This window comes from Chionomys nivalis, chromosome 1 (assembly GCF_950005125.1).
Source record: "Chionomys nivalis chromosome 1, mChiNiv1.1, whole genome shotgun sequence".
Lineage (NCBI taxonomy): Eukaryota > Metazoa > Chordata > Mammalia > Rodentia > Cricetidae > Chionomys > Chionomys nivalis.
This window is the reverse complement of record NC_080086.1, coordinates 139,016,724-139,041,912: the sequence shown is the minus strand read 5'-3', so window position 1 is coordinate 139,041,912 and position 25,189 is coordinate 139,016,724. Positions and strand designations below refer to the sequence as shown.

Genomic DNA, 25,189 nt, shown 5'->3' with positions numbered 1-25,189 from the left:
AATCTATCCTTACCTACAATATTTTAACCTTTTTTAACCAAAAAAATAGCTTCATAATTTATAAGACTTTTTGTATCTATTTTTAAATTTTATTTCTCTAAACAATAGTTGGATTCGGATTATATACATGGCATACTGTAGCAAACTGAGATTGCCTGTATACAGACAGCTAACTAGCAACCTTTTCTATTGTAAGTTTTGAGCTATTTTTCTGATTGGAATTTTATAGTTTTATTTTTTGGTTTTTGTTTTTTTGGTTTTTGTTTTTTTTTTTTTTTTTCAATTTTCCCCTCCACCCCGCAATGGTCTTACAGATCCTGAGAGGAAGAAAATTTAAATTTCAGCAAAAACTTTAAAGATACACATGAGCTTGAATGGGGGAACATTTTTGTAAATTAGAACGAAGAAGGGTGTGTGTATTCAAGAGGCATCTGGAATTACAGCTAGCCATTACCATTTGTTGTAAGAACTTTTTCCTAAGGGGGCTTACTAGGCAATATCTAATTTCATTGGGGTCTTTACACAACATATATAACAGCTTTTTCCTTGCTGCACTGATGGACCCTCCTCCCATTCTTAGTTTTTAGCCTGTATGCCCTCGTTTCTCCAACTTTGATGTCAAATACAGTTAAACTCTGATTGTATTTAACCAGCTGGCAGGAGCGAGGAGTTGACTGGATACTCAGATGAGGGCCCAGTACTTGTCTGTCGCCTCCTTTCTTAAAGGAGTAATAACATTTAACAAGCCCAATCTCTGGGTACTCGGCCACAGCTGGAACTATCATTGAGAGGTTTCAGACACGGAGTGTTTGTGGTGGTTTGAATGAGAATGGCCCCCATTGGTTCGTGTATTTAAATGCTCAATCCCTAGTTGTTGTAACCATTTGGAAAGGACTAGCAGGTGTGGCCTTGTTAGAGGAAGTGTGTCACTGGGGGTGAGATTTCAGAAGCCCTGACCAAACTCAGTGTCTCTCTGCCTGTGGGTCAGGATGGAAAGCTCTCAGCTCCTTGTCCTGCATCTCTACTTCCTGTGATGATAATCATGGATTAACCCAGATCCTTAACCAGTTTGTGTGTGTCTACAGGTGCAGGCAAACAACTTGAAAAGCTTAATAAGTATTTTTTTCTTATAAAGACATCAGGTTGCAGAATAATGTGAGTATGATAAACTAGAGAGCAGTAAACAGAAAGTGAAAATTAGACAAGGGAACTCAAAACTTCTGACATCAGGTTGTTTCCCCTCTCCCCTTCCCCGCCCCCTCTTGATGTCTGTGTCTTTAAAACTGAAAAGTACAAATAAAAGCAAGAGTACGCAGACTCTGGGTTAGAGGCAAAGGTAGACCACAGGCTTCAGGCAAAGGAGTCCCAAGAACAGGAAGAATATCCTATCTCAGTCAGAAGAAGCAGAGTTAGAGACACAGTAGAAATGGCAGGCATTAGGACCTAATACAAAGCTGACCTCCAGTCTGTCCTGAGCCACACAGCTAAGGGGCATCCCCACACTCAAACTTGCCTTCTACTTTGTGGTCATTCTGAGGTAGGGTCCTGGATTCCCAGGCTGGCAAGGCTACCAGGATGCCAGGGGTCTTGGCTGGGCTAAGGAAATGGGAGGGGCTGCTTTGCTCGTGTCTGCATAGCAGCCCCTGCTCCCTTGCTCTTGCAGCCACCACTCACCCTGTGCTATTTGCCCTCCTGTTGCAGCTGAGTTATCTTACAGGGTTCCATTAGCAAGCCTCTATGGCTCACTCCCTATGGACCGGGGGAGCCCTTTGAGAGAAGGAAGATGGAAGTTGACTAATTTCCAGGCTCTGAGTGAGATTTTAAGTGGGAGCTGAGTGACAAGGATGAGAAGAGGGGGGGTAGGACTCTGAGAGTGAGGGAGAAGCAGAGGAAGAATTGTTTGGGAGGCATGACCACGTGGGGGACATGGTCTTCAGACAGAAGAGCAGTTAAGTAGGCTGTGGACAGGCACAGAGGGCATTTTAGTGTCCTGGGGAGTAAGATGAGTGTGGTGCCTAATTTTCAAAGATCTCTGCTTAGAAGGCAAAAGGGGCAATCTGCGACCACCACAAGGAGTTTGTGACCCAGGTGAACCATCCTTAACTGTGGTAGTGGCTCCTGAACTAGCTCTTTTTCATTTGGAAGTGATCCCGTTTGTTTGTTTGTTTGTTTGTTTGTTTGTTTGTTTGATTGATTGAACAGAAACCTCTGCCCCAGTTCTACTAGAAACACATTGTGTAGTTTCCTACTGATTGAGTAACCAAAGGCTCTTGGAAGCTTAGGAAGGTAGAAACCCAGCCTCCTTCATTCTTATTCATTGTCCATATCCATCATGGTAGGGAGGATTAGTGCTTGCTTGGCTTTGGGACAGTTTGAATATTCATTTGGTCCTTTCCAGAGCAGACTTCCCCATCCTCCCCAGGTTTTTGTTTCTCTGTATCTTTGTTAGTGAAGACTTCCTGAGCCACCTCAGTAAGCTGGGAGCTGTTTATACCAGCAGAACCCTCTGGTTTCTAGAGTTTTGTTTGTTTATGAGCAGATTGAATTCCAAAAGCCATATTTAATACCTAGCGTTTTCTGAAGCTAATTGATGTCAAAATTGATGTAAATTTGAATGATTCGTGTAATTCCTTGAGGAACACCTGGGAAGACTCATCCAGCCCCTATATAGCCTCACTGATTTTGTACGAATTAGTGGGTTGAGCTACACCTTGGATTCCAATCTTAAGGCGCTGGTGAAAATAGTCCAAGGCATAAAAACTGGTGGAAGTGCTGGAGTCCCAACAGGGTGTTTGGACGGGAAGGCTTTCTCAAAGTCACAGTCTCCCAGCGTCTGTACCAGCAGCCAACACCAAAAACCCTTGGGAGGTTTAATGTTCAATCTACTTCATAGAAGGCCAGTCGGCTTCACCAAAAATGTGCAGCTTTCCCTTGAAGAGTGAAATGCCACAATCCTCCTCAAATCTCTTGAGTACACATTGAAGGGGTGATATCTTGGATTGGGTGGTCCCCGTATTAGAAGGAAAGTAAGTGGCTTGTTGAAATTTATTAGAAAGATAAACGCAAAGGCAATAGCAATAAAAAATAGACATCTCAACTCCATGTAAGACCCATCACATGTCCTGACTCGGGAGTAAGAAAGGTTCCCAGGCAGGTGACTCCAGGAACTGTTTGGTATGCTTGGAGATTCCCCGACCTGGAGGAAAGGGTATGTAGCTGGGAAGACCACAGATAACAAGAGAGGATGCACAGAACAAGTAACAAATACTGGCAACTGGAAGGACAGAGACTGTAAAGAATGCTCCAGGCACCCAAGCTGCAGTGACCCTGTGACTCAAAAGAGCAAGAGTGAAGTGTGCTCAGAGCAGCCAAGAGAAGCCATCACGAAGCCAAAATGAGTACGGTCCACCTCTCTCTCAGAACCAAGAGAGGGGGCACAAAATAAGACAGAAACACCCATAACAAACCAGCAAAATAACTCTCCCCACAGAGCTTGCCCTGTGTCTGCCGAGTCATGTATATAGTTGGCTGGTCATTCATGCAGACTGAAACCAAACCAGAACTCTCATGAGAGGTGGAATCAGAAAACCAAGCCCTCTACTGTTGGTATTCCAGCATAGCACAGGACGACAAGGGACGGATCCTCAGTACAAGTTTTCTTCAGAAACTTTAAGGCTTCTCAAAGGGGCATATCTTCCTCAAAATAGCAAAAAATGATGCCCCAAGAGGCCTGCCCCATGAGTCCTCAGAGGCCAATCCTTCTTCTCCCTAAGAAGGCTCCTCTAAGAGGTCTATGCAAGGCACAAACTTTTTAACTGAATTCAGTATGCCAATTTATCTCCTAAGAGTATCAGAAGGACTCATCCATCTTGTCTGGGAACACAGCAGCCTTTCCAGACCTTTCTGGTTTCAGTGACTCTGGAATGTTTGTCAAGGAATCCTCATATGCAGCCCAACCTCTCCTTAGCCAGAAAGGCCCAGTGAGGTTAGGTCCTGTGTTGGTGTGGGAGAGCTCACTGGGGCTTCAAATGAAATAATGTGAGGAAGTTAGAGATCGTCATGCTTTATTAAGCCTATTGAGAGAATCATGAGTTCTCTAGCCTGCTAGGACTACTCTCAGGCCTTAGACACTTGGTGCAGAGACAAACGAGGGTAGCGTTTTTTAAAGTCAAAAGGCTGTAGCCACATCTCACCTGGTGTAGGCTAAGGGGTATTTACAGTGTGACCGTTGATGTTGTAAAATGTCACACAAGACCTTTCCTCCAGAGGGACCAAGCTGTTTTTATGTACCAGGACACTTTCTCAGCAGGGAAGGAGTGCCCTTCTAGTGTTTTGTGAGAAGACATTTGTTTTCAGGCAAATGTGACTTCCAAGGGACCACCTGACATTTCTTAAGCTATTTCAGAACACCCATGCCTGGGCTGCTAAAATCTGTGGAGCATAAACTGAGGGTTGTTGATGTAAAGTGGATGATGATAAAATCATACTAGTTTTAGAAATAGAGCAAGAAAGTTACTTAGCAGAACAGAACATGAGAGACTCTAGCGTCCATTCCAAAGGGCTCAGCCCGCGTCAGACGATGCTTTCCTTGTAGTGTGGGCAGTTTCAGAGGATCAAGAATAGAGCTTAAGACAAAGCCTCAGCAAAGCTATATGTTCTGCTTTCAGTAAGAGATCATCGGAGCGGGAGTAGGGGGGCTGGGGGGGGGGTAGGGGGAGGCTCCCTGATGCTGAAGGCCGAGCCCTCTGGAATGGACTCTAAGACTCTCCTGTTTCAGGATGGGGATAGGAAGCAGTCTCATGAAGTCTTATAGTTTTACAGAATAAAGACAGTCGCAAGTCCTGACAATTTTAAAATACATTGGTGGGTACATCAGAGAGATCCTTACAGCAGGATAGAAAAAGCTTTTCTGCAGGCATTAGATGCCTATCTGATGACATTCTTAGCTTTTGGGTTCCTGGAAGCTAGGAGGAGGCTGATAATTTGATAGATTCCAAACAGTTTTTCTCTATTAGTCACAGGGTGTTAGTCCTGACACAGAGGTGGGAAAGGCATGGCTATTTAGGAGCTAAAGCTAGTCCAAGATAAAGTAATTAGCTTCTAGACCTGCATCATTCCAACTGTGTGCATGCACAGGGGGCTTTTGTGTGCGTGGGGGAACAGGGGTGGTATATTACATCTTCAGGTCAGTTCCTCTGCAGCCTCACAGTGGTAGACAGCAGCAGATGCAGGTACATTGATCTCCTTATCAGGAGCTCATTGGATCCCAACAGCCCACAGGTGTTATCAGTCAAGTCGGCTTTACTGTCTGGACTTGCTCCATTTACCTGAGGCTTTTATGTCATTAACCCTTCAGTAACAAGTAGGCCATTATATGGGAGTACTCTGCAGACAGTGCACAAATCTTTTTTATTTATTTTTGTTTTATGTGCATTGGTGTTTTTCCTATATGTATGTCTGCATGAGAGTGATGGACCCTGGAGTTATAGACAGTTGTGAGCTGCCATGTGGATGCTGGGTATTGAACCCAGGTCCTCTGGAAGAGTAATCAGTGCTCCTAACCGCTGAGCCATCTGTCCAGCCTCCACAAAACTTCTAATGCCAGGAATTCGGGGAAACGCTGCAAAGGTTTTGAGCAGCTCTTTTGGTGAGGCTGTTCCCAACATGATGAGGTAAGTGTTTTGTAGAGAAGAGGTCTGGGGCTGAGAGAGAAAAAGCCAGTGCTATCAGCTCTGTGTCCCCAGCTGACCTCTGCGGCTGCTTTTCGTTCATTTCTTTTCTTTTCTTTTTTTTTTTTTTTGCTTCTTTTTTATTGTTTTTATTGCTGTATACATTTTTCTCTGCTCACCTCCCTTCCTCCCCTCTCCCCTTCTACACTTTCCTGTGACCCGCCATGTTGTAATAAGAGCGGCGGGCTACGTTCCTGGCACCCGGCCGCCCGCACGGCTAGCTTTATACCCGAAATAATTACACGGAAACTGTATTCTTTTAAACACTACCTGGCCCATTAGTTCCAGCCTCTTATTGGCTAGCTCTTACATATTGATCTAACCCATTTCTAATATTCTGTGTAGCACCACGAGCTGGCTTACCAGGAAAGATCTTAACCTGCGTCTGTCTGAAGTGGGAGAATCATGGCGATTCACTGACTCGGCTTCTTTCTCCCAGCATTCTGTTCTGTCTACTCTGCCCACCTAAGGGTTGGCCTATCAAATGGGCCAAGGCAGTTTCATTACTTAACCAATGAAACAACAGATAGAAAGATGACCCACCTCCATCACCTCCTCACTCCCAATTTACTCAGGAGATCTTGTCTCTTTCTCCTTCCTATGTAGAGTGTGTATGTCTTTCTTAGGGTCCTCTTTGTTGTCCAGGTTCTTGGCCTCTGCTTCTTTACTGCTGTTGGGAGGAGAATGCTTTTAAGAGGCCCTGCCAGCTGTAGAAACAAAGCTGAGGTTTGAATGAAATTATCCAGTTTTAGAATGGCGGCTGTTTGTACCCCTCATTAGCATTGTAAAGCACATGTTGCAAAATGGGAAAGACGGGCAGGGATAGCTATGTGGATGAGCCTGCCACTGGAGGTTCCAATACCGCTCCTGGAATGGATCCAGGCAACAGGGTCTTGTGTTATTGGTGCCCCTCACCAGGAGATTGCAGGCTGGGAAACTTCCATGTTAAAAGAATTAAAAAGGCAAACTAAATTACAGAAACTGGATTACTTCTGACTTTAGAAAATGAGAACAACTTCGCCTTTTAACCAACTCTTAGGAAGCTTCCCAACTATGCTGTACAACAGACTACAGTGGGCACCCTGCCTGTGGATATAATCCTTTGAAAACAACGTTTCTCATTAATTGCCACAACTCTCACCCAGCTAACTTGAAGTTCACTTTCCTGGCCTTTGTCAGCCCCCCTCCCCCTATTAGAAATAAGTCCTCAGGCTAATATTTCAATGAGGAACAGATCAATTACATGTAATACCAAAGACACAGCTGGTCTGTCAAGTGACTCTGTGTTGTCCTTGCTTCTGAAGTGTGAGGTACAGTGTCATTTTTCATCTAGGAGAAAAAAAAAAGTTCCATTTGGCAGTATAATCAACATCTTGACCTTGTATCATAGTGAAGACCTCAAATGACTTATCTGCAAGCCAGAGAGCCAGATCCATTGGAATGGCCAGCAGTGAGTCGCTGTGTACATCCCTGTATACTCTAGGCTTTGAGTCACTGTTCTCAGATATGTTTGTAGGACTTCACATTAAAGGTAAGATGATAAACCTACAGAGGCAAGTCCAGCTAGGCTTAATGGTACTGCCCTGTAATCTCAGCTGCCTGGGAGGCTAAGGCAGGAAAATTACATGTTCAAAACCTGCATGGACTGTAGAGTACATTCAAGCAGTTTAATGAGACCTTACCTGAGAGTGAAAAATGTAGTGAAAAACAAGGGTCTGGGGATATAGGACTATACTGATAGAGATAGAGCACGAGTGGGAGAGGAAAAAGAGAGTGGGAGAGGGAGGAGAGAAAGACAGAGAGTTGGGGAGAGAAAAAGAGGGAAAGAGAGAGGGAGAAGGGAAGCTGGAGACAGAACAGACAGATGCTGTCCCTTGTGTGATTCCAGCATCCTTGCTGATGAGGTTCTTTACTTTTCTAGACCTCGGAATCTACTTCCCACGTCCCGCCAGAGCCAACTCTTGCATCTCTCCCCTGAGCTTTCCCTGCTCTAGGCCTCGTTACACATGTCATTCTTCTCACCAGACTTCCTGCTCCTCCTCAAGGCACTGCCTTCTCATTTAGAACATAGCTCAAATATGGCTGGAGGAGAGTATTTGTCCATTCTTATGTGCAATAATATCTTTGAGTATGCCTCCCAGTGCACTGAATTACACACTCGAACTATAGTGATGAGTTTTGATAGATAATATTTCACACAGGTCTGTTCTTCCAGCCTTCATTTTTCTTTCTTATCACTTACTTGTTAGGAATAAATAGTTTGTGCATTTGCCTTTTGGTTTCTCTTCTACTAAAAATTAAATCCATCAAGGTGTGGGGAAGGGACTCACTGACTGTCTTTGGTAGGGTTTCTACTACTGTGATAAAACACCGTGCCTAAAGCAACTCGAGGAGGAAGGAAGGGATGTATTTCATCTCACAACTCTCAGGTCAAGTTCTGTCACTGAGGGAAGTAAGGGCCGGAACTGAAGCAGAAGCTGCCCAGGGACACTGCTTAAGGGCTTGCTCCTCATGACTTTCTCAGCCTGCTTTCTTCTATATCCCAGGTCCACCTACCCAGGGATGCTCATAGTGAGTTTGGCCCTCCCACATCAGTCAATCAAGAAAATGCCCCCCCACACACACTTGCCTATGGGGAGTCTCATGGAGATATTTTCTCATTTAATATTCCACCTTCCCAGATATGTTTGTGTCGAATTGGCAAAAACCAACCAGCACACCCCACAGATGATTATGTATAGTTAGTGGACTGGCTTGTTTGCGTCAACTTGACACAAGCTAGAGTCATCAGAGAGGAGGGAATCTCATTTGATAAAATGCAGGGCAAGTATTTTGCTGATATCATCCATAGGAGGAATGTCCCACAGTGAAACACTTGGGAAGGACCAAGACTAGTCATATGCCTTCATGGCTGGAGGCTTCCCACAGCTTGATGGATCTCTCTGCTTTGCCACTTTGGAGTAGTATTACAAGAACAACTGGGAATCATCTGGCATTTTTGTTACCATTCTAGAGCCTGGCCTCAGCCTGTGTCTTGAACTCTGGCCTTGTGTCTTGATCTCTGCAGGTTCCTGTTGATGATGGGTGTGCTCTTCTGTTGTGGAGCTGGTTTCTTCATCCGCCGGCGCATGTATCCACCACCACTCATCGAGGAACCCACATTCAATGTGTCCTACACCAGGCAGCCACCAAACCCTGCTCCAGGTCAGCCTGCCTCATCTTTGTGTGTCCTCTTCTGCTATTTATAATGCCCAGAGTGTGCTTAAAGAGATAAATCAGACTGGTCATTAAATTCTAATGACAAGTTTTATTGACTATTTCTGCTGGTAGCAATGCAATATATTCTGTGCCTATCAGCTCATGTTTTTATATTATTGTTGATGTCCCCTGTGTGAGTGATACACGGTTCATATATGCATAGATGCTTTTTCCTTTAAAAAGCTGTTTAATATATACACTTTTATGTATAAACAATAATGACCCTACCATTCTTAATTCATCTGGAGTATGTTATTAAATGACAATTTATTTGGTGTTTTTATGATTGCTTATGATTTTGTTGGTTTTTTTTGTTTGTTTTGCATCTTAAAAATTTACTCAGTAAGTATGCATTGTGTACCTATTTGAATATTCATAAGTAGTGCAGCAGTAGACATTTTTATAGAAGTCACTACTGGCCTTGTAGAGCATATTACCTCGAGTAATATTTTAAGATCAAAGAGAATTAGCTATTTCTTAGTTGTTACAGGACACTTTTGCCTTAAATGTGTAAATCTTCCTCATCCTATGGTAGTTGGTGTTGCCTCCCCTCAAGGTACCAGCTGGTATATGGGTTTTGACAGTGCCTCTGAGGTCCCCTGCCTTGGATGGAACCTTCGGAAAATGGAGAGTTGCAAGGCCCCAGCAGCTAGAGTAGACAGGCACTGCTCATCCTTGCTCTGAACGAAAGATTTTATGTTTGATGAAGTTGGGGCCACTGTCTTGATTGTGTTCACATTGCCCTGCTCCAGTCATGGCTTCTACCTGGAGGCTTTGGGAAGAGTGTGTCCATTCTTCCCCCCCTGCAGGTAGGTGAGTGGGTTGGAGACAAGATTAGTGGAGCACACTAAGTGGAAGTGACATTTCATCAGCCTCTTTAAGATGCCCACAGAGTTTCAAATAGTCACTGTTAACCACAGTAGATATAACAGTCTATATCAGGAGGGACACTGAGTTTTAAAAAAAAGAGTAAAATACCTGTGAAAACATAAAAAAGACCATTGGTTAGTCTGCCAGTGTGAGGATGTCAAGGGCTAAGGACTGGTATCATACATCTTAGCTCAGAGTTGTTATCGTGGGGCTAAGAGGCATAGTGAGGGTGCTGAGGTTTGATACCATTCTATCCGTGCTCTAAGTGGTACCCAGAAGCATTCAGAAACACAAGTGCCCTTATTTACCCTATAACCACCAGTGTTGCAGACCCCACTGGAGTTAAAGGATCTCAGCTGCGGAAGACATTGGTTTAGGTCCGTAGGTCTCTACAGTGAGTTGCTAGTTGTCCCAAATTCCTTTTTCAAGAATGTAAACTTAGTCGAGCCGGGTGGCACACAGAAGAGGCCTAATCAATGCTGAGATGTATGCAAGGACTTTCTACACTTGGTGTGGGATTCCACTTTTTTCTTATTGGTAGTCTGAAGGACAGAAACTGGATTTTAGTGAACCAATGTGTATGCTCGACCATGGTTGACACAAGTACTACTCTCCCTCCGAGCTATAGTCCCAGCCCTTGGCTTTTAGAGACAGTGTCTCACCCTGTAGCCCAGGCTGGCCTTTAACAGTGTGTGGTCGAGGCTATCTTGAGACTTTATATCTTCTTGCCCCAGCCTGTCTAGTGCTTTGATTTCAGGAATACACCAAGACATCTTGTAAGCTATGCTTGGTAATGAAGAAGAAACAGCGGAAAATTCATTCCCTGGAAGCAGGAAAGGGCAGCACTCTATAGGCTGGTGTGAGAGGGAGCTCACAGTACTGTTAGGACCAGCATCCATGTCCAGCACCATTGACGAGGCACACAGTGAGGAGGTGCTGCTGATTGGCGGTGAGAAGGATGGTTTAGCATTATAGTTCTGGGGCTTTTGCATGGGCTGAGCAGGACTCTGAGCTAATCAGAATATATAGGTAAAGTAGTTGTGGAGATGAAAGTTCAGAGGCAAAGCTCCTTTTGAAACTGGGGGAACCAAAATGTTTTCACTTGAAAGTCTGGGGTTTATTGAGAATACACAACAGAAGACAAGAGAGGAGGGTTGAGTAGTTGAAGTTCTGAGAATAAAAAAAGATGCTGAATGAGATATGGAACCCTGAAGCCCATGAGCCATAGGGTGAGTCACTGTTCCTTTGGCTTGTCAGTACCTTGCCTAAAAAATGAAATTACATGAAGGAAAGAAGTCCATGTTTTCGTCTCTGCATAGAAGAAAGAGAAAGTCTGACCTCATCAAATCCCATGGTCTTGTTGCTATCTGGGTCCACATCCTTATGGCCTCAAGTCAGGAAAGAAAGACCAGCTTCATCCATTCATTTGCTTACTCAGAAAACATTAACCAACCACTTGCAGCCTTGTGCCCTGACCCCTTAGAAACATAAAGAGCCACTGGGAGAAATTATAAAACTTGGGCCACGGTTGAGGAATATGTCTGAAGGGGAAAAGGAGTTTGGGTTCAGTAAGACCAGAAATCCCATAGAGGTTAGTGAACTAGAGACTGACCGTGAGGGAGATACTCTAGATCATAAACATCAAAGATAAACCGTGCCTGTTCCTTGTGGAATTTATATAGCAACACTAAAGTCCACAGTCAGAAACAAGGCTCACCACGCAGTTTATGAGGAGAGGCTAGGCATGTGTCTCAGTTACCTTATTTAACCAATATTCACAAAGCCCTGGACTCTGTCCCCAGCCCCACACAATACCACACATGGGGGCTTCTGGATCTAATTCTAATGCTCAAGAGGTGGAGGCAGAAGGGTCAGAAGTTTTAAGGGCACTATTGACTACTTAGCAAGTTTGAGGTTGACTAGAGATTTGCAGAATGCTGTTGATACTACTACTATTACTACTACTACAAATATAATAATAATAATAATAATAATAATAATAATAATAATAATAATAATACAATTGTATGAGAAAACAACCTAAAGAAGCACTTGGTAAAGAAGGAAGTGTGTGAATCTTTTGTAGGATGGCTCTGCTGCTAATGGTGAGGAGAATAGTCATTAATATAATCTGTGGTATTACTGTCATTTACATAAAAATCATTTCCTCTAATGTCACCTTTTTAAATGAAGTAGTTAGTTGTGGTACTTAGTCTCTTTGAGAGATGAGATTTCATTCCTTTAAGTCATACATTTATGGTGATTGCATTCAGAGTTTGCTGACAATTTTGATGTCTCAGTTCTGTAAGTATGTCATCCCACAGTTGTGGTTAGGTGTCTCGCTAACTAATAAAAACCACTACAAAATGAACACCAAGAGTGCTGCTTTGACAGTTAAATTATCCTCCAAGTCAAAGTGAAAGGACACAAGGCTGCTTTGGAGGTGATAGTTAGGGCTGGAGGAATAAATACAGGCATCCTGTGTGTCATAGGAGATTGGTTTGAAGGTACTCCTGCATTCAGGAATGCTAGCGTCTTTTTTTATAAAATGGCATGGTGCTCTCCCATCTTCCCCATTTTTTGTTCAGATGGACACTAGCGTTTCCTAACTGACCTTGTCTTTTGGTATTCAATTCCTCTTGCTTCTGTCAATTTCTAACAAAGCAGCCTTAGCCTAAACAGAAGTGAGAACTTGTGCTCTCTGTTTTCTAAATATTTCCCATTTTCCTCGGGTGGAAATCCTTTCTGTGGTCCGCACAGACCTTCTGTCTCTCACTTTCCCCTTGCTCTAGTTGCCTGGTTGACTCTGATCTTTGTTACAGCTTCTCTTCTGGTTCATTCCACACCTACACTACACTTGCCTTTTGCTTTCTTCAGATCTGCCAGGATACTGTCTTCCTACCTTATATGCATTGGTTAAAAAACATTCCGCTAGGGGGCTGGAGAGATGGCTCAGAGGTTAAGAGCACTGCCTGCTCTTCCAAAGGTCCTGAGTTCAATTCCCAGCAACCACATGGTGGCTCACAACCATCTGTAATGGGGTCTGGTGCCCTTTTCTGGCCTTCAGGCACACACACAGACAGAATACTTTATACAGAATAAATAAATAAATATTTAAAAAAAAAAAAACCATTCCGCTAGAAAAGCTTATGTCCTCCATCTAAAATCTCCGTTTATACATGGTACACTCTCCTGGACAAGCCCGTGAAGTGCTCCTTTGTCACCGCATGTGACATGATATGCTCTTCTCTCAACTTCATGCACGCATAGCATGCTCCTGATCACTGTGGTGGCTGTTTTTGCCTACCTGGGCAAAGCAACCCTCAAATGAAGCATTGTCTCCATCAGATTGGCCTATTGGCATTGTCATAGATGATGTGATATCTAGGTAGATGACAAACACTTTCAGTGAAGTGGCAGGATACAGAGTTAACACATAAAAGTCATTGATTTCCTATATACCAATGACAACATACTGAGAGTGACATTAGGCAAACAATAACAACAACAACAACAAAAGAGTAAATGTCACCAAGGAATTGAAAGACTTCAAAGAATTCAATGTCTGTGGTCACAGATAGACCTAGTTAAAATAAGAGGACTGCAAAACAATGGTATGAATGTAGAATGGGGACGTGTAGGCAGAAGGGTAGCAGATGTGATAGGGAGTTGGGAGAGGGCTGAGTGGGAGTAAACAATGCACTGTGTACACGTGGGAAACTTTTTCCATCTGAACAAGTTCAGCCAATTATGTATATGTGTTTATATATAGTAGGGGAGAATATTTGACCAAAGGTACATTAAAGCTTTGAGATTTTTCAATACATTGAAAAGTCAACAAGAATGATGATTAAGTTTATCACAAAATATTATTAAGAGATGCTCACCTTACTAGACCAGGATGGAGGTGGGTGGTCCTTGGACTTCCCACAGGGCAGGGAACCCTGATTGCTCTTCGGACTGACGAGGGAGGGGGACTTGATTGGGGGAGGGGGAGGGAAATGGGAGGTGGTGGTGGGGAGGAGGCAGAAATCTTAAATAAATAAATAAATAAATAAATAAATAAATAAATAAGTTTAAAAAAAAGGTAACGCAATTCCTTCAAGAGCATCTTATTGCTTTAAACATAGGGGTTAGATCCTAGGTTTATATCAGAACATTAACTATTTTGAAATAGATGAACCTATTTTATTAGTTCTCAAACTGTGCATTTTTGTAATTGAGGCGATATATTAATTTCTCTTATATTCTTTTTTTGGAGTTGATCAAAGTCTGTGCTAAAAGACAGACTAAATTTCCTAAACAGTTCTTCATCTTTATCCTTGGTAAAGAGAACCCCTGGGATGAAGCCGTTCACACGGGCTGATAACCGGAAATGACAGTGGAGAGTCCACTGCTGCTCATAGCCCAACTACAGCTTCTTTGTGACATCTTGGCTCCCTTCATAGCCATTCATTGCCCAGCTCTGCATCAGACCCAGCATCCTGATAAACAGATACAAACCTTTGGAATGCATTAGCAAAACCCCTTTTTCCACCAGTGGCAAGGTGAAGAATGGTGTTGCAAATGTCCATCTGTCTGGCTGTAACCTGCTTCCCTGATGTACCCACCAATTTATTTTAAAATCTCTTTGATTTATGACTTTCTTTGCTCTGCTTCCATTTTTTATTTTTAAGAAAAAAGCCCTTGGAAGTACTTTCACACTGGAATACAGAAACTGGGTGACCTAGCTCCATATTCCTGGGCCGTGGTCACTCGAATTAGGCTCCAGGATAAACCATCTCTTACTCCCTTTGAGATGAAAGCTGTGGTTTTTGTGTTAGCACCTTCATTCACCTGAAAGTCTTATCCAGTTTTGCTCTTTGGTTCACAGCTTTAATCTGTATTTGTAATCCTGCTTTGCAGATTTGTCCATTACAGTTGACTGTATTGGTTTCCTTGGGAACTTCTGTTCTTACTGTATCATTTGTGATGCAGTTGACTGTAGTTCTGAAGTGTTTTTCATTTCTGTAGAATCACGTGCACATTGGGAACAGGTCTTTGAAATGGTCTCTCTGATGTCTGGGGATATCTGCCTAACTCACCAGCCTTGTCTCCATGGGTTTCATGCATGCATCGCTCTCTTTCTGCTTTTACTTCCCCGAGTATGCATCTCTGCTCAATCAAACATGGATCCGTCTTCTTTCTGTTCCCCTCTGTGGGATATATCTTTCTCACCTTTTGTTTGTTCTGCTTTTCTAATACCATAAATGTATCTCTATGTCAAATATTTTGTGAAAATTTAAGATACATCCATTTTGCCAATCCCTACAAAATCCATGAGCTGGTACTCCGGTGTTAATCTGAGCAGTCCCACTGTGCAGACATTACAAACACAGGCCAAGCTATATCTCTAGCCCAGTGACAGCAGCCTTCCCTATGCCCGCCTGTCACAGGCAATTGGGTCCTCCATCCTTTTCCTCTGGTCCTCTCAGTGTACATAATAGGCACTTCCTTCTGTCAAAGAAGAAGGAGGCATGTCTCAGGAAACTGCCAGCTATACCCAGAATGGGCCTGTGGGAGTTGTCTTTGGCCCACATGGACGACAGATACCCTTTGTCTTCATAAAGTGGTACAGGAATGGAGACCTTAACCAGATACAGTGAATTTCCGGTACACTGTGTTCAAAGTGTGTGGAGGGGACGATGATAGATCTGGGCCAACAGGTTACTTAGGGGGTCTTCTCACAGCCAGAGCACAGTGACAACTGTCCGTGGTCCAGCTTCCACCTGGACTGTGCACACTCCTGCAAACCACACTTCCAGCACGTACTTCACCAGCTCCAGCAAAGCGAGCTGCCTTGTTTTCAGCTCTCGTAGTTTGTGATGGAGGCCAGTGCCTTCCTAGGACACTCCCTCATTCTTTCGTACTCCTGTATTTTATTGCGCTCTGGAGACTGATGATATTTCAGCAACACACCTCTCCGGAGGAACTGTGCTCCCTGAGGGCAAGACCACGTGTTTCTCTTGCTTGTTACCTGATCTAGCTGTTTACTGTCTCGAGGACTGTTTGGTTCCTAATAGACAGTAGTGCAATGTCTGATGGAGGCACAAGGGGCCGGGTAGTACGGAGATGTGCCAAATGGTGGAGTTTTCTCTTTTGTACTCACATACAGATATCTTGTCTTTCAGGAACCCAGCAGATGGGGCCGCCATATTACACTGACCCTGGAGGAGCCGGGATGAATCCTGTTGGCAATACCATGGCGATGGCTTTCCAGGTCCAACCCAATTCACCTCATGGAGGCACAACCTACCCACCGCCTCCTTCCTACTGCAACACACCCCCACCTCCCTATGAACAGGTGGTGAAGGACAAGTAGCAAGATGCTGCACAGGAGGCAAAGAGGCTGGACAGGCCCTTCTGTGTGTCCTCCCCATCCTCACTGATACTTGCTGACAGGGTGGTCCAAGGGCAAACTGCTCTTTGATATCTTCAAAGCAAGCCAGCTCTCTTTCAAGTTTTTTGTGGAGGACATTTGAATTTCATACTGTGTCTCCTCTGTCGCTTCTGTTTCTGATGTAGTCTGTGCTCTCTGAGAGAGTGTGGCAGCAGTCCCCGAAGGTTGACATTCCTGCGGTGGCTAAGGTAGATCCTCGGGAGAGAGGCTAAGAGGAAAGGAAGGCATAGCCTATGTCGGGGCAGGTGAAGGGTCAGGATGCAATAAGACTCACATCATGTGGTAGTGGGAAGAGAAGCTTGAATGGCCGCTGTCCACTGTCCTAGCCCATTCTCTTCATAGAAGCTGTGGAAATGTGCCGGGGAGGCTACTGAAGCTGCTTGGCCTCCACTCACGTTTTGAAAATACGCTTTCCTCTATAGGGACCGTAAAGACCCAAGTGTATCCTCCTTCCAGTGCAAGATGAGGGTCAGAATCAGGCCCCAGTTGGACATCTGCAGTTAACTAAAGACCATTAAAGAGAGGAAAGTCTTTTAAGTTAGGAAAAACCACTCCCTGCTCCAAATGAGATGTTGCATTTTATGAATCATGCTGTGGCTGCAGATGGAAAAAGAAAAGTTTCCTTTTTCTTTTTCTGCATTTATTGAAGTGAGAGTCCTGTCCTTCAAGATCAGATGGCGAGTGAACCCTTGGGGTCACTGCTCAGAGGGCTTCAAAACCCTTCCCCTAGGTAGTTCTGGTGAGGGCTTTCGTGGCCAGTTCAGAGCAGGAGGCACAGTAGACTGGTTAGTTTACACAGACCCTTGGAGGGGGAGAGAAGAATTGAAGGAGCTCAGCAAAGCAGGGCCAGCATTGCTTAAGAAGAACTAGGGTTGTGTTTGATCCAAGCATAGATGTGCTGGACTCAGAAGACGAGAAGTTTCTGGATACAGTGGAAACCTACTTAGTTGCACAGACCACATAACCAAATTAGAGAAAGAAGGTGTAGTTAGAGATGCTATTTCCCAGGTGAGAATCCGAGCTCACCCATAGATTTACAAGTAGCGGAGGGAGTTCTTAACAATGAGGAGTGCATTCCCTTGCATAGTTAGTCACGTTGATGTGTATTTAAACCCAGATTGAGACCTTGTGTACTAAGAGCAAGGCAGTATAGCTAAGATGTCTAGATTACTTTATGTGTTGTACTGTGGGGACTGGGGCTGGGAGTAAGGGGACTGAAATTTTAAATGAACCAATCAGAGCCTTTTGATAAATTGTTACTCATTGGATTGGGTATCCAAACATATTCCTGGAGTGTTCTTGATCACCTACAAGACCAGGAAGCATGGTGTCATGCTCTGTTGGGGTATTTATATGGGGCAGTAGCAGCAGAGGCTTAGTTTTAAGGACAGGAAGCATGGGGACTTGGTAGACAGTTTCATAGAAATTCCAGGGAAGGAATGAACACCCTTTAAGGCAGTTCATGGACACAGTGCTGCTGCCCATATCATTGAGCACCCTGTGTCTCTGGCATCCCTGCATCCTGTCCTGGATCCAGTACCCCTCCAGGATTGGGTCCTCGTTTTAAACAAGACAACAAAGCACAATGTCTGCTGTTTACAATCAAGACAACTACATGGTCCAAACATTTCTGCTCCCTTGTATCACTTGTGGTTTTAAGTTTAGTTTCCTCTGTTCTTTTAAAAATAAGCACAGTGAGAGCTGCTCCTGTTGACTGCACCAGGGGACAGCTGAATCAAGGCATTCAGCATCCATGACTACATTTTATCTTTTTGATAGCAAATCCTTTTGAGAAACTGAGCGACTGATAGGGCCCAGCAATTTTATACTCCAGTGTCTGTGTCAGATAAATTTTGTTTGCCATGGAGCTTGCCTTGGAATTCCTTCAGCCGTAAACATGGGCAAAGTCTATGGAAATTGCACTTCTGGGGACAGTTCCCAGCATTCTTGTTTTCTTGTCTTTCCTGCAGCTCCACTCATGTGCGCTGAGGTCCTACAGAGCGGTGCTCAGGGCCAGACCTGAAGCAGACTTGCGCATGCTCTTTCTTGGCAACACTGGGCTCCTATTTCTTCTTTGTTCTCTTTTGATAGGGTCCTGTTTCCTATGTATACAAAAATAAAAGTGAATTTGGTCATGTGCTGTGGTTGTTTGTTGGGGTGTGGGAAAGGGATGGAGATGAAGTTCCTAATGAGAAATTATACCATGAATTCATATGGGAAGCAGGCTTGAGTAGATGGCGCTCCCTACCTAGGAATTTGTGTGCCTTTTGATCCAATGACACACTTTCAAAAATCAAGACAGGAAAAAGTCGCCGGAGGCAAGTGAGAAGCAGAAGTGTTTATCTCACAGGGGATGCTGTTTGGGGACAGGAATGTGGCCCTGCTCTCCTGCAGGAAGTTGGCCCTCTAAAGTACTACTGGATGTGGTGACCACAGGTATCATCTCGGCTGCTCAGAGACCCAAGGCCCAAGGACTGCATGAGTGCAGGAGTCCAAGACAGGCAAGACAACAGAGCCCCATTCTTACCTCAAGACTGCAAATGTCCTGGTCCATATAGTCAGGAACTGTGCTTCTTGGATATGACTGGGGATTTAGCTGCCAGAGTTAAGCTCCATTTTGGGTGAATTGCAAAATGACAAAGGTTTTAGAGTTTTATATTCCAGCTTCTTCAAATACTTGTCTTAGAAGCCTGATCCCTTCTCTACTTGTAGACCCACATTTGGGGTATTTGTTTCAGGGCTGTTGCCAGACTGTGTTGTTTTCATTGAACATTTTTGAGAAGCATCTTATTTCTGTATTATCTTCTACCATACAGATTTGTAAATTGTATAATCCTCTTGGGGAAAAGGGGAGGGCAGGGTTGGAGGTATCTCAGTCCTTCTGCTCAAAACTATATCTAAGGATAGGTGATTCCAGAGGAAGAATTAAGGAAAACTATTGTCTTCCCATCTCTTTGTTCTGCATGCTATGGCTGTGCCTTTTATCAGTGCTTTCTTCACTGCTTACTACTAAATAACTCATCTGAGAGGTACCTATGCTTGAAACATGGCAGTACATGGGACTTTCAAAGGTCTGTTTATACTGCTTACATATCAATATGGTACAACTCACAATGACCCATTTCAGGTTCAACATCAACTCAGGATTAAAGGTGCAGCCTCAAAGCAGTGCACAGATGTAAAATGGCCTTAAACACTGTATGAATGACACTGTGCGGGGGTATAAGAGACTGTGTGGTTCTACACAGTCACTCTCAGCTCCTCAGGAGGCTGAGGCCCTGAGGAACACTGGAGCCCAGGAGGACAGGATTGGTATGAGCAATACACTAACACTCTGTTGCAGATAAACAACTAAATGTATAACTAGGAAAACCAACAAAACAAATTGCCAGTTTCTAAACAGACTGAGCTTAGAAACAACTAACCCTGACTCTAGGACTCCTAGAATGCTGGACCACAGGAAAATGTATTGAAATATTTTGTTATGAATAATTTAAAATACAAAAAAAAAGAAAAAAAACATTATTGAGAACACTCATAAATCCACCACTTGTTTTCTGTAACTCTTAGGTATTTTAAAATAATTTCTTAGTAGCTAGTGTGCATTTTATGACAGTTTCTCTGCTACAGTTTAAAGAACTGACAATCACTGGCAGAATAAGGAAATAATCTATGAGTGAGTTTTTAATGTGTTTATGCTTACTGCCCTGCCCTCCCCTTCTTTTACTACTTCAGAGCACTGATAATATGCTTTGTGATAAAATGTCTGAGAAAATCAACTTATAAGCAGAAAATGGTTTGGACTCAGAGTCCTAGAGATTTCAACCCATGGTCACTTGGGCCTATTGCCCCACAACACACCATAGAGAGAGCATGGAATCAAGCCTTGTTTACCTCAAGAATGATAAAGAGGGCTGGTTACAAATATCCTTTCATGGACATCTCTCAGATACCTAAGTTTCTCCCTCTACAGTCAACCTCCTAGAGGTTCCACTACCTTCCAATAGCATTATGGGCTGTTACTGAATTTTTAACACATGGCTTTGTGGGGGATATTCATAATGCAAAGTATGATACTACCTGTTGCTTACTTCCTCTCAGGCCTCCATGGGGCCCTGGGGAGTCTCAGCCCTTAGAGCACTAATATCTGAATTGGTACTATCTTCTTGCTGCTACCCCTGTGCATTTGTGGCACCTGCCCATCTGTTGGCTGTTTAGACCTGGTAGCAGTGCTTTACCGGATAGTTTGTGGTAGGGCCATCCTCCAACCCATAGGCCAGGTCTGGCCACCTATACTGACAATTACTCTTAAAGCCACTCTGAAGTTTTATCTGAAGTACCCCTAGATCAATCATTCGATGTGAAACATGTCACTTCATCTGGGAAGGTTCTACCTCCGTCCTTCCCTGGCAACAGGAACTTCTTGTCACTCTGCATGTGTGCCTACCTCCTTACTCTATAGCTTTACTCTCAAGTACTGGGAGATAGTTCTAGGCCCCCATGGCCCTTAGACCTTTTATTTAAGCATTTTAGTTTTCAGTGAGTAACTAGCCATTTTTTAAATGAATTTTTTTTTAATTTGTGTGTGTGTCCCATGTAATACCATACATGTGGAGGTCAGCTGACAACCTTGTGGAGAGAGTTCTGTTCTTTCACCTTTACATGGGATCTAATGATCTAATGACTGGGCTTGTCAGTCTTATGTGGCAGGTGTCTTAACCACTGAGCCATCTTGTAAGCTCCTTAATTTGTGTGGTGGTTTTAATAAGAAAACTCCCCCAATAAAAGAATGGCCCCCATAGGCTCATATACTTGAATGCTTAGTCATTAGGGAGTAGTACTCCTTGAGAGGACTAAGAGGTGTGACCTTGTTGGAGTAGGTATAGCCTTGTTGAAGGAAATGTGTCACTGGGGGTGGGCTTTGAGGTTTTAGGAGCTCAAGCCAGGACCAGAGACTCTTTCTCTTCCTGCTACCTACTGAACTGGATGTAGAAATTGGTGTAGGTGGTTTTTCTGTTCATGTGTTGCTTTCATTGGTTAATGAATAAAGAAACTGCTTTGGACCTGATAGGGCAGAACTTAGGTAGGCGGAGAAGACAGAACTGAATGCTGGGAAGAAGGGCAGAGTGAGAGATGCCATGGATCTTCTGTCTGAGACAGATGCTGGTTAGACTCTTGCTGGTAAGCCACAGTCACATGGCGATACACAGATTAGTAGAAATGGGTTAAATTAAGATGTAAGAACTAGCCAATAATAAACTAGAGATAATGGGCCAAGCAGTGTTTTAATGAATACAGTTTCTGTGTGGATATTTTGGTTGTAAGCTAGCTGGGCAGCCGGGACAAACAAGTGACCCTCTCCTTACAAAAAGAACTCTTGGCTACCTCTCTAGCACCATGTCTACCTGCATACTGCCTTGTTTCCCACCGTGACAATAATGAACTAAACTTCTGAAACTAAGCTAGCCCCAATTAAATGTTTTTCTTTATAATGGTTCTGTGGTCATGATGTCTCTTCAAAGCAAGAGAACAGTGGCTAAGACAATGTGTTTTGGTGACTAACCAGTTTTATTTGGTTAGGTTAGGGATATTACAAGGATAGGGTTAGCAAATTCTGATCTCACTCAAACCCCTTTAGGTGAACAGGAAACAAGACAGAAGAGGCTCACTCACTTGCATTGCATCTACCTTAGGCAAGAAAGATACCCCTTCTGGCCAACTTCTCCCAGGAAAAAGGTCATGACTTAAGATGAAGAATCTAGAGCTCAATTTCATCTGTTCTTTCCAAATTCCAGTGAACTTCAAAATAGCCATAATAGCTGTCAAAGCAAACAAACAAAAGACAAAAAGGGCCAGAGCAAAAACATGGAGTAATCTCTGAAATATAAAAAAGGCTGGTGAGATTTGTCGATGAGAAAAGAGGTGGGACAGGAAGGGTACACATGGGTGGTGAAGGAAGAATACCTTGAGGGAGTTTAGTGGGTTCTGCCTGGCAATGATCCAGGCACATTGGTAGCTAGAAGCTCATCCATTACCTGAGTGAGGCACACTGAATGGTGAGACTCTTGCATGGTTCTGGGACGTGAGTTTCTCAAATTGTTACCCAGTTTTAAGATGTGACTTTGTGTTACTCAGTGTTCCTATTAAACATCTTTGTAGCCCTTGTGGTTTTCCCTCACTAAATCTCTGCTACACTTTGAATCTAAAATACTCAGCCCCCAGGTCCCATGTGTTAAAGGTTGGGTCCACACCTGGCTTGTGGTAGAAACTTGAAGAGGGAGGACCAAGTGAGAGATCTTCTGATTGTTAACGGCACATCTTTAAAGTGGGTATTGGGACCTTAGTTCCTAAGACTGAAAAATATGTTCCTCCTTGGCCATGAGATGAACGGCTCTGCTCCACCATGTGCCTTTGCCTGAGTTAGTGCCTCATCATCAGCCCACAGCAACAAGACCAACCTATCCGTGTGAGGTGAAACCAGGAAAATGGAGCCAAAATAAACCTGTGTTTTAGTTTGGTCTCTTTTTTGCTATGTGTTACATTAATGCAAAGCTGTCTAGACTAGTTGCCATCCAAATGAATGGGGAGATATTGTGCAATGCAAAACCTCATGGGCCTGGAGAGACCCCAGTTGCTTATCACCGCCCTGCAGATGCTTTTCCTGGCACCAGAGAAGACACAGCTGTGCTGCCTCTTCCTCCCTGACCTCAGTCCATGTGACTGTGACTCTGAATACAGAGGCTTGTCTGCTCCATTTTTGACCCTGAAGCGTTGTTCTGTGCTACACCAGCCCTCCTATTTAATTGTGGAGGCGTTTCTCAGCAAAACCAGTCCTTGATATTTTGAAATCTTAGTTCTTTCATCTTATAAACCACAAAAAATTCTCTCAGGGTTCTATACATTTTCAAAGGGGGGGGGGGCTGAAATTAAGGTGTCTGTGGAGATCTAGCCCATTGTGCCAGCTATAGAAGCCAGAGAGCAGGAAGGAGCACAGTGTTACAGTGAATACCAGTGTTTAGAAAGCATGAAAACGTGTCAGGGTTAAAGACAGTGAAGTGAGGAGCACTGAGAAAGGCACACAGGAAGCCTAACAGCTCTCCAAGTGTTGCCCACCATGTGGATGGAGGAGCCAAAGAGGTGCTGGTAACAGTGGTGAGACCTGCTGAGGATGGCCCCTGGAGGGTGAGTATAAAGGCCGAGAGAGATGCTCCTAAAGTACTGCTGTGTGTGTGTGTGTGTGTGTGTGAGAGAGAGAGAGAGAGAGAGAGAGAGAGAGAGAGAGAGAGAGAGAGAGAGAGAGAGAGAGAATGAGAACACTGCTTGCTGTTGTGCTGATCCAGTACAACAGTACTTAGTAATGTGGACCCCTGGTACCTCCATTTCCTCCCATAGAAGTGGGATGAGGAGGTATATGGGCTTGGAGTGGGTTGAAGATCTCAAATCCAGCATCACCACGTGATGAAGGTGGTGGAGACTATGGAATGTGTTATGATCTGGTAGAAGAAATTGGGCACTGGTGAGAGGAGCTAGAGGGCAAAGGCTGCCTCATACACAATCTACCATGGCCCAGAGCCCACACAGGGCTCTCCAAGTGTTGGCTACCATGTGGACAGAGGCCAAAGAGGTGCAGATAAAAATGGTGTTGTTGGGAGGGTTTCTGTCCTGCCTGGTTTCTGTCCTTCCACCAGGAGGGCAGCGATTTAGCCCCAAAAAAATCACACAAATGTTTATATTAAAGATAAACTGATTGACCCATTGGCTCAGGCTTCTTATTAACTCTTATAGCTTACATTAGCCCATTATTCTTGTATATGTTAGCCACATGGCTTGGTACCTTTTTCGGTGGGGCAGGTCATATCTTGCTTCTTTTGTGGTGGAGTCACAACTGCAGAGGAATGAGCTTCCTTCCCAGAATTCTCCTGTTCTCCTTGACCCACCTCTACTTCTAGGTTGTCCTGCCTATTCTTCCTGCCTGGCTACTGGCCAATCAGTGTTTATTTAGAACATAATTGACAGAATATAGACAATTGTCCCGCACCACAATGGTGAGAGGATGGTTCCTTGAGCATGAGTTTAAAGGTCCAAAGGTCCCAGACAAAGCTGACTTTGTTTTTCTTATTCAGAAAATAGTGTACACTCAATGTATACAATGTAGAGTGAAGAGGCATGAAAGGTACTGGCAAGCCTGGTTTGTATAACATTTGGGGTGTTTCTGCTACCTTTCCTCTCTCTAGAAGAACTCGGGATCAAGATAGAAATCTCTGTAGCCCATTTTCCTCCAATACTTTTTGCAGCATTCAAACACCCTAATGCCTGAGCTACAGCCCAGTCACATTGAATGGGGCCTTTAAAAACACTTTTCTACTTGAAATTAATATTTTATGCATGCAAAATTTGAGTGTGATTTGTTGGCGTACTTTTCTGTTCTGCCAGTTGCTCCCCCCAATAACCACATAGAGACTTAACATTATAAATGCTCAAATGATAGCTTATTCTCCTTTTCAGCTAACTCATTCATATAACTTAAACTAACCCATTTCTATTCATCTGTGTGCTACCCCAAGGCTCATTTATCTCATCTATGTGCTTCCAGTCCTGCTTGCTCTGTGTCTTGTGGAATCTCGATGCCACCTTTCTTCTCCCCAGCATTCTCTCTGCCCTAAAACTCTGTCTAGCCATCGACCTATCCTATTTTTGTTAACAGTAAGAGTGTACAGGATTGCTCCAAAGCAGTGATTTTTGGATAATGTGTGGCCAATGCTAGCTAACCCTCTGTTCTTGCATTCTGTGCTACTCCTGTCTCAGCCCCAGGGAGAATGCCAGGGCCACACAGGCTGAAGATTTAGGAAACCAGTGAACCAAGCTGGCGCTTCCAGAGTCTCCTACTGGAACC

The 25,189-nt window shown here is 43.9% G+C and overlaps 1 protein-coding gene across 1 annotated transcript in view; it reads left to right on the top strand.

The window, feature by feature from the left end:
- Positions 1-18,431, top strand: part of Vopp1 (VOPP1 WW domain binding protein) — a 71,654-nt gene extending 53,223 nt beyond the window's left edge. Inside the window, exons 4-5 of the mRNA XM_057792209.1 lie at positions 8,797-8,933; positions 16,028-18,431. Of these exons, the coding sequence (XP_057648192.1) occupies positions 8,797-8,933; positions 16,028-16,218 (328 nt within the window). The 3' untranslated portion in view covers positions 16,219-18,431. The remainder of the gene's footprint in view (positions 1-8,796; positions 8,934-16,027) is intronic.
- Positions 18,432-25,189: the final 6,758 nt, after the last annotated feature.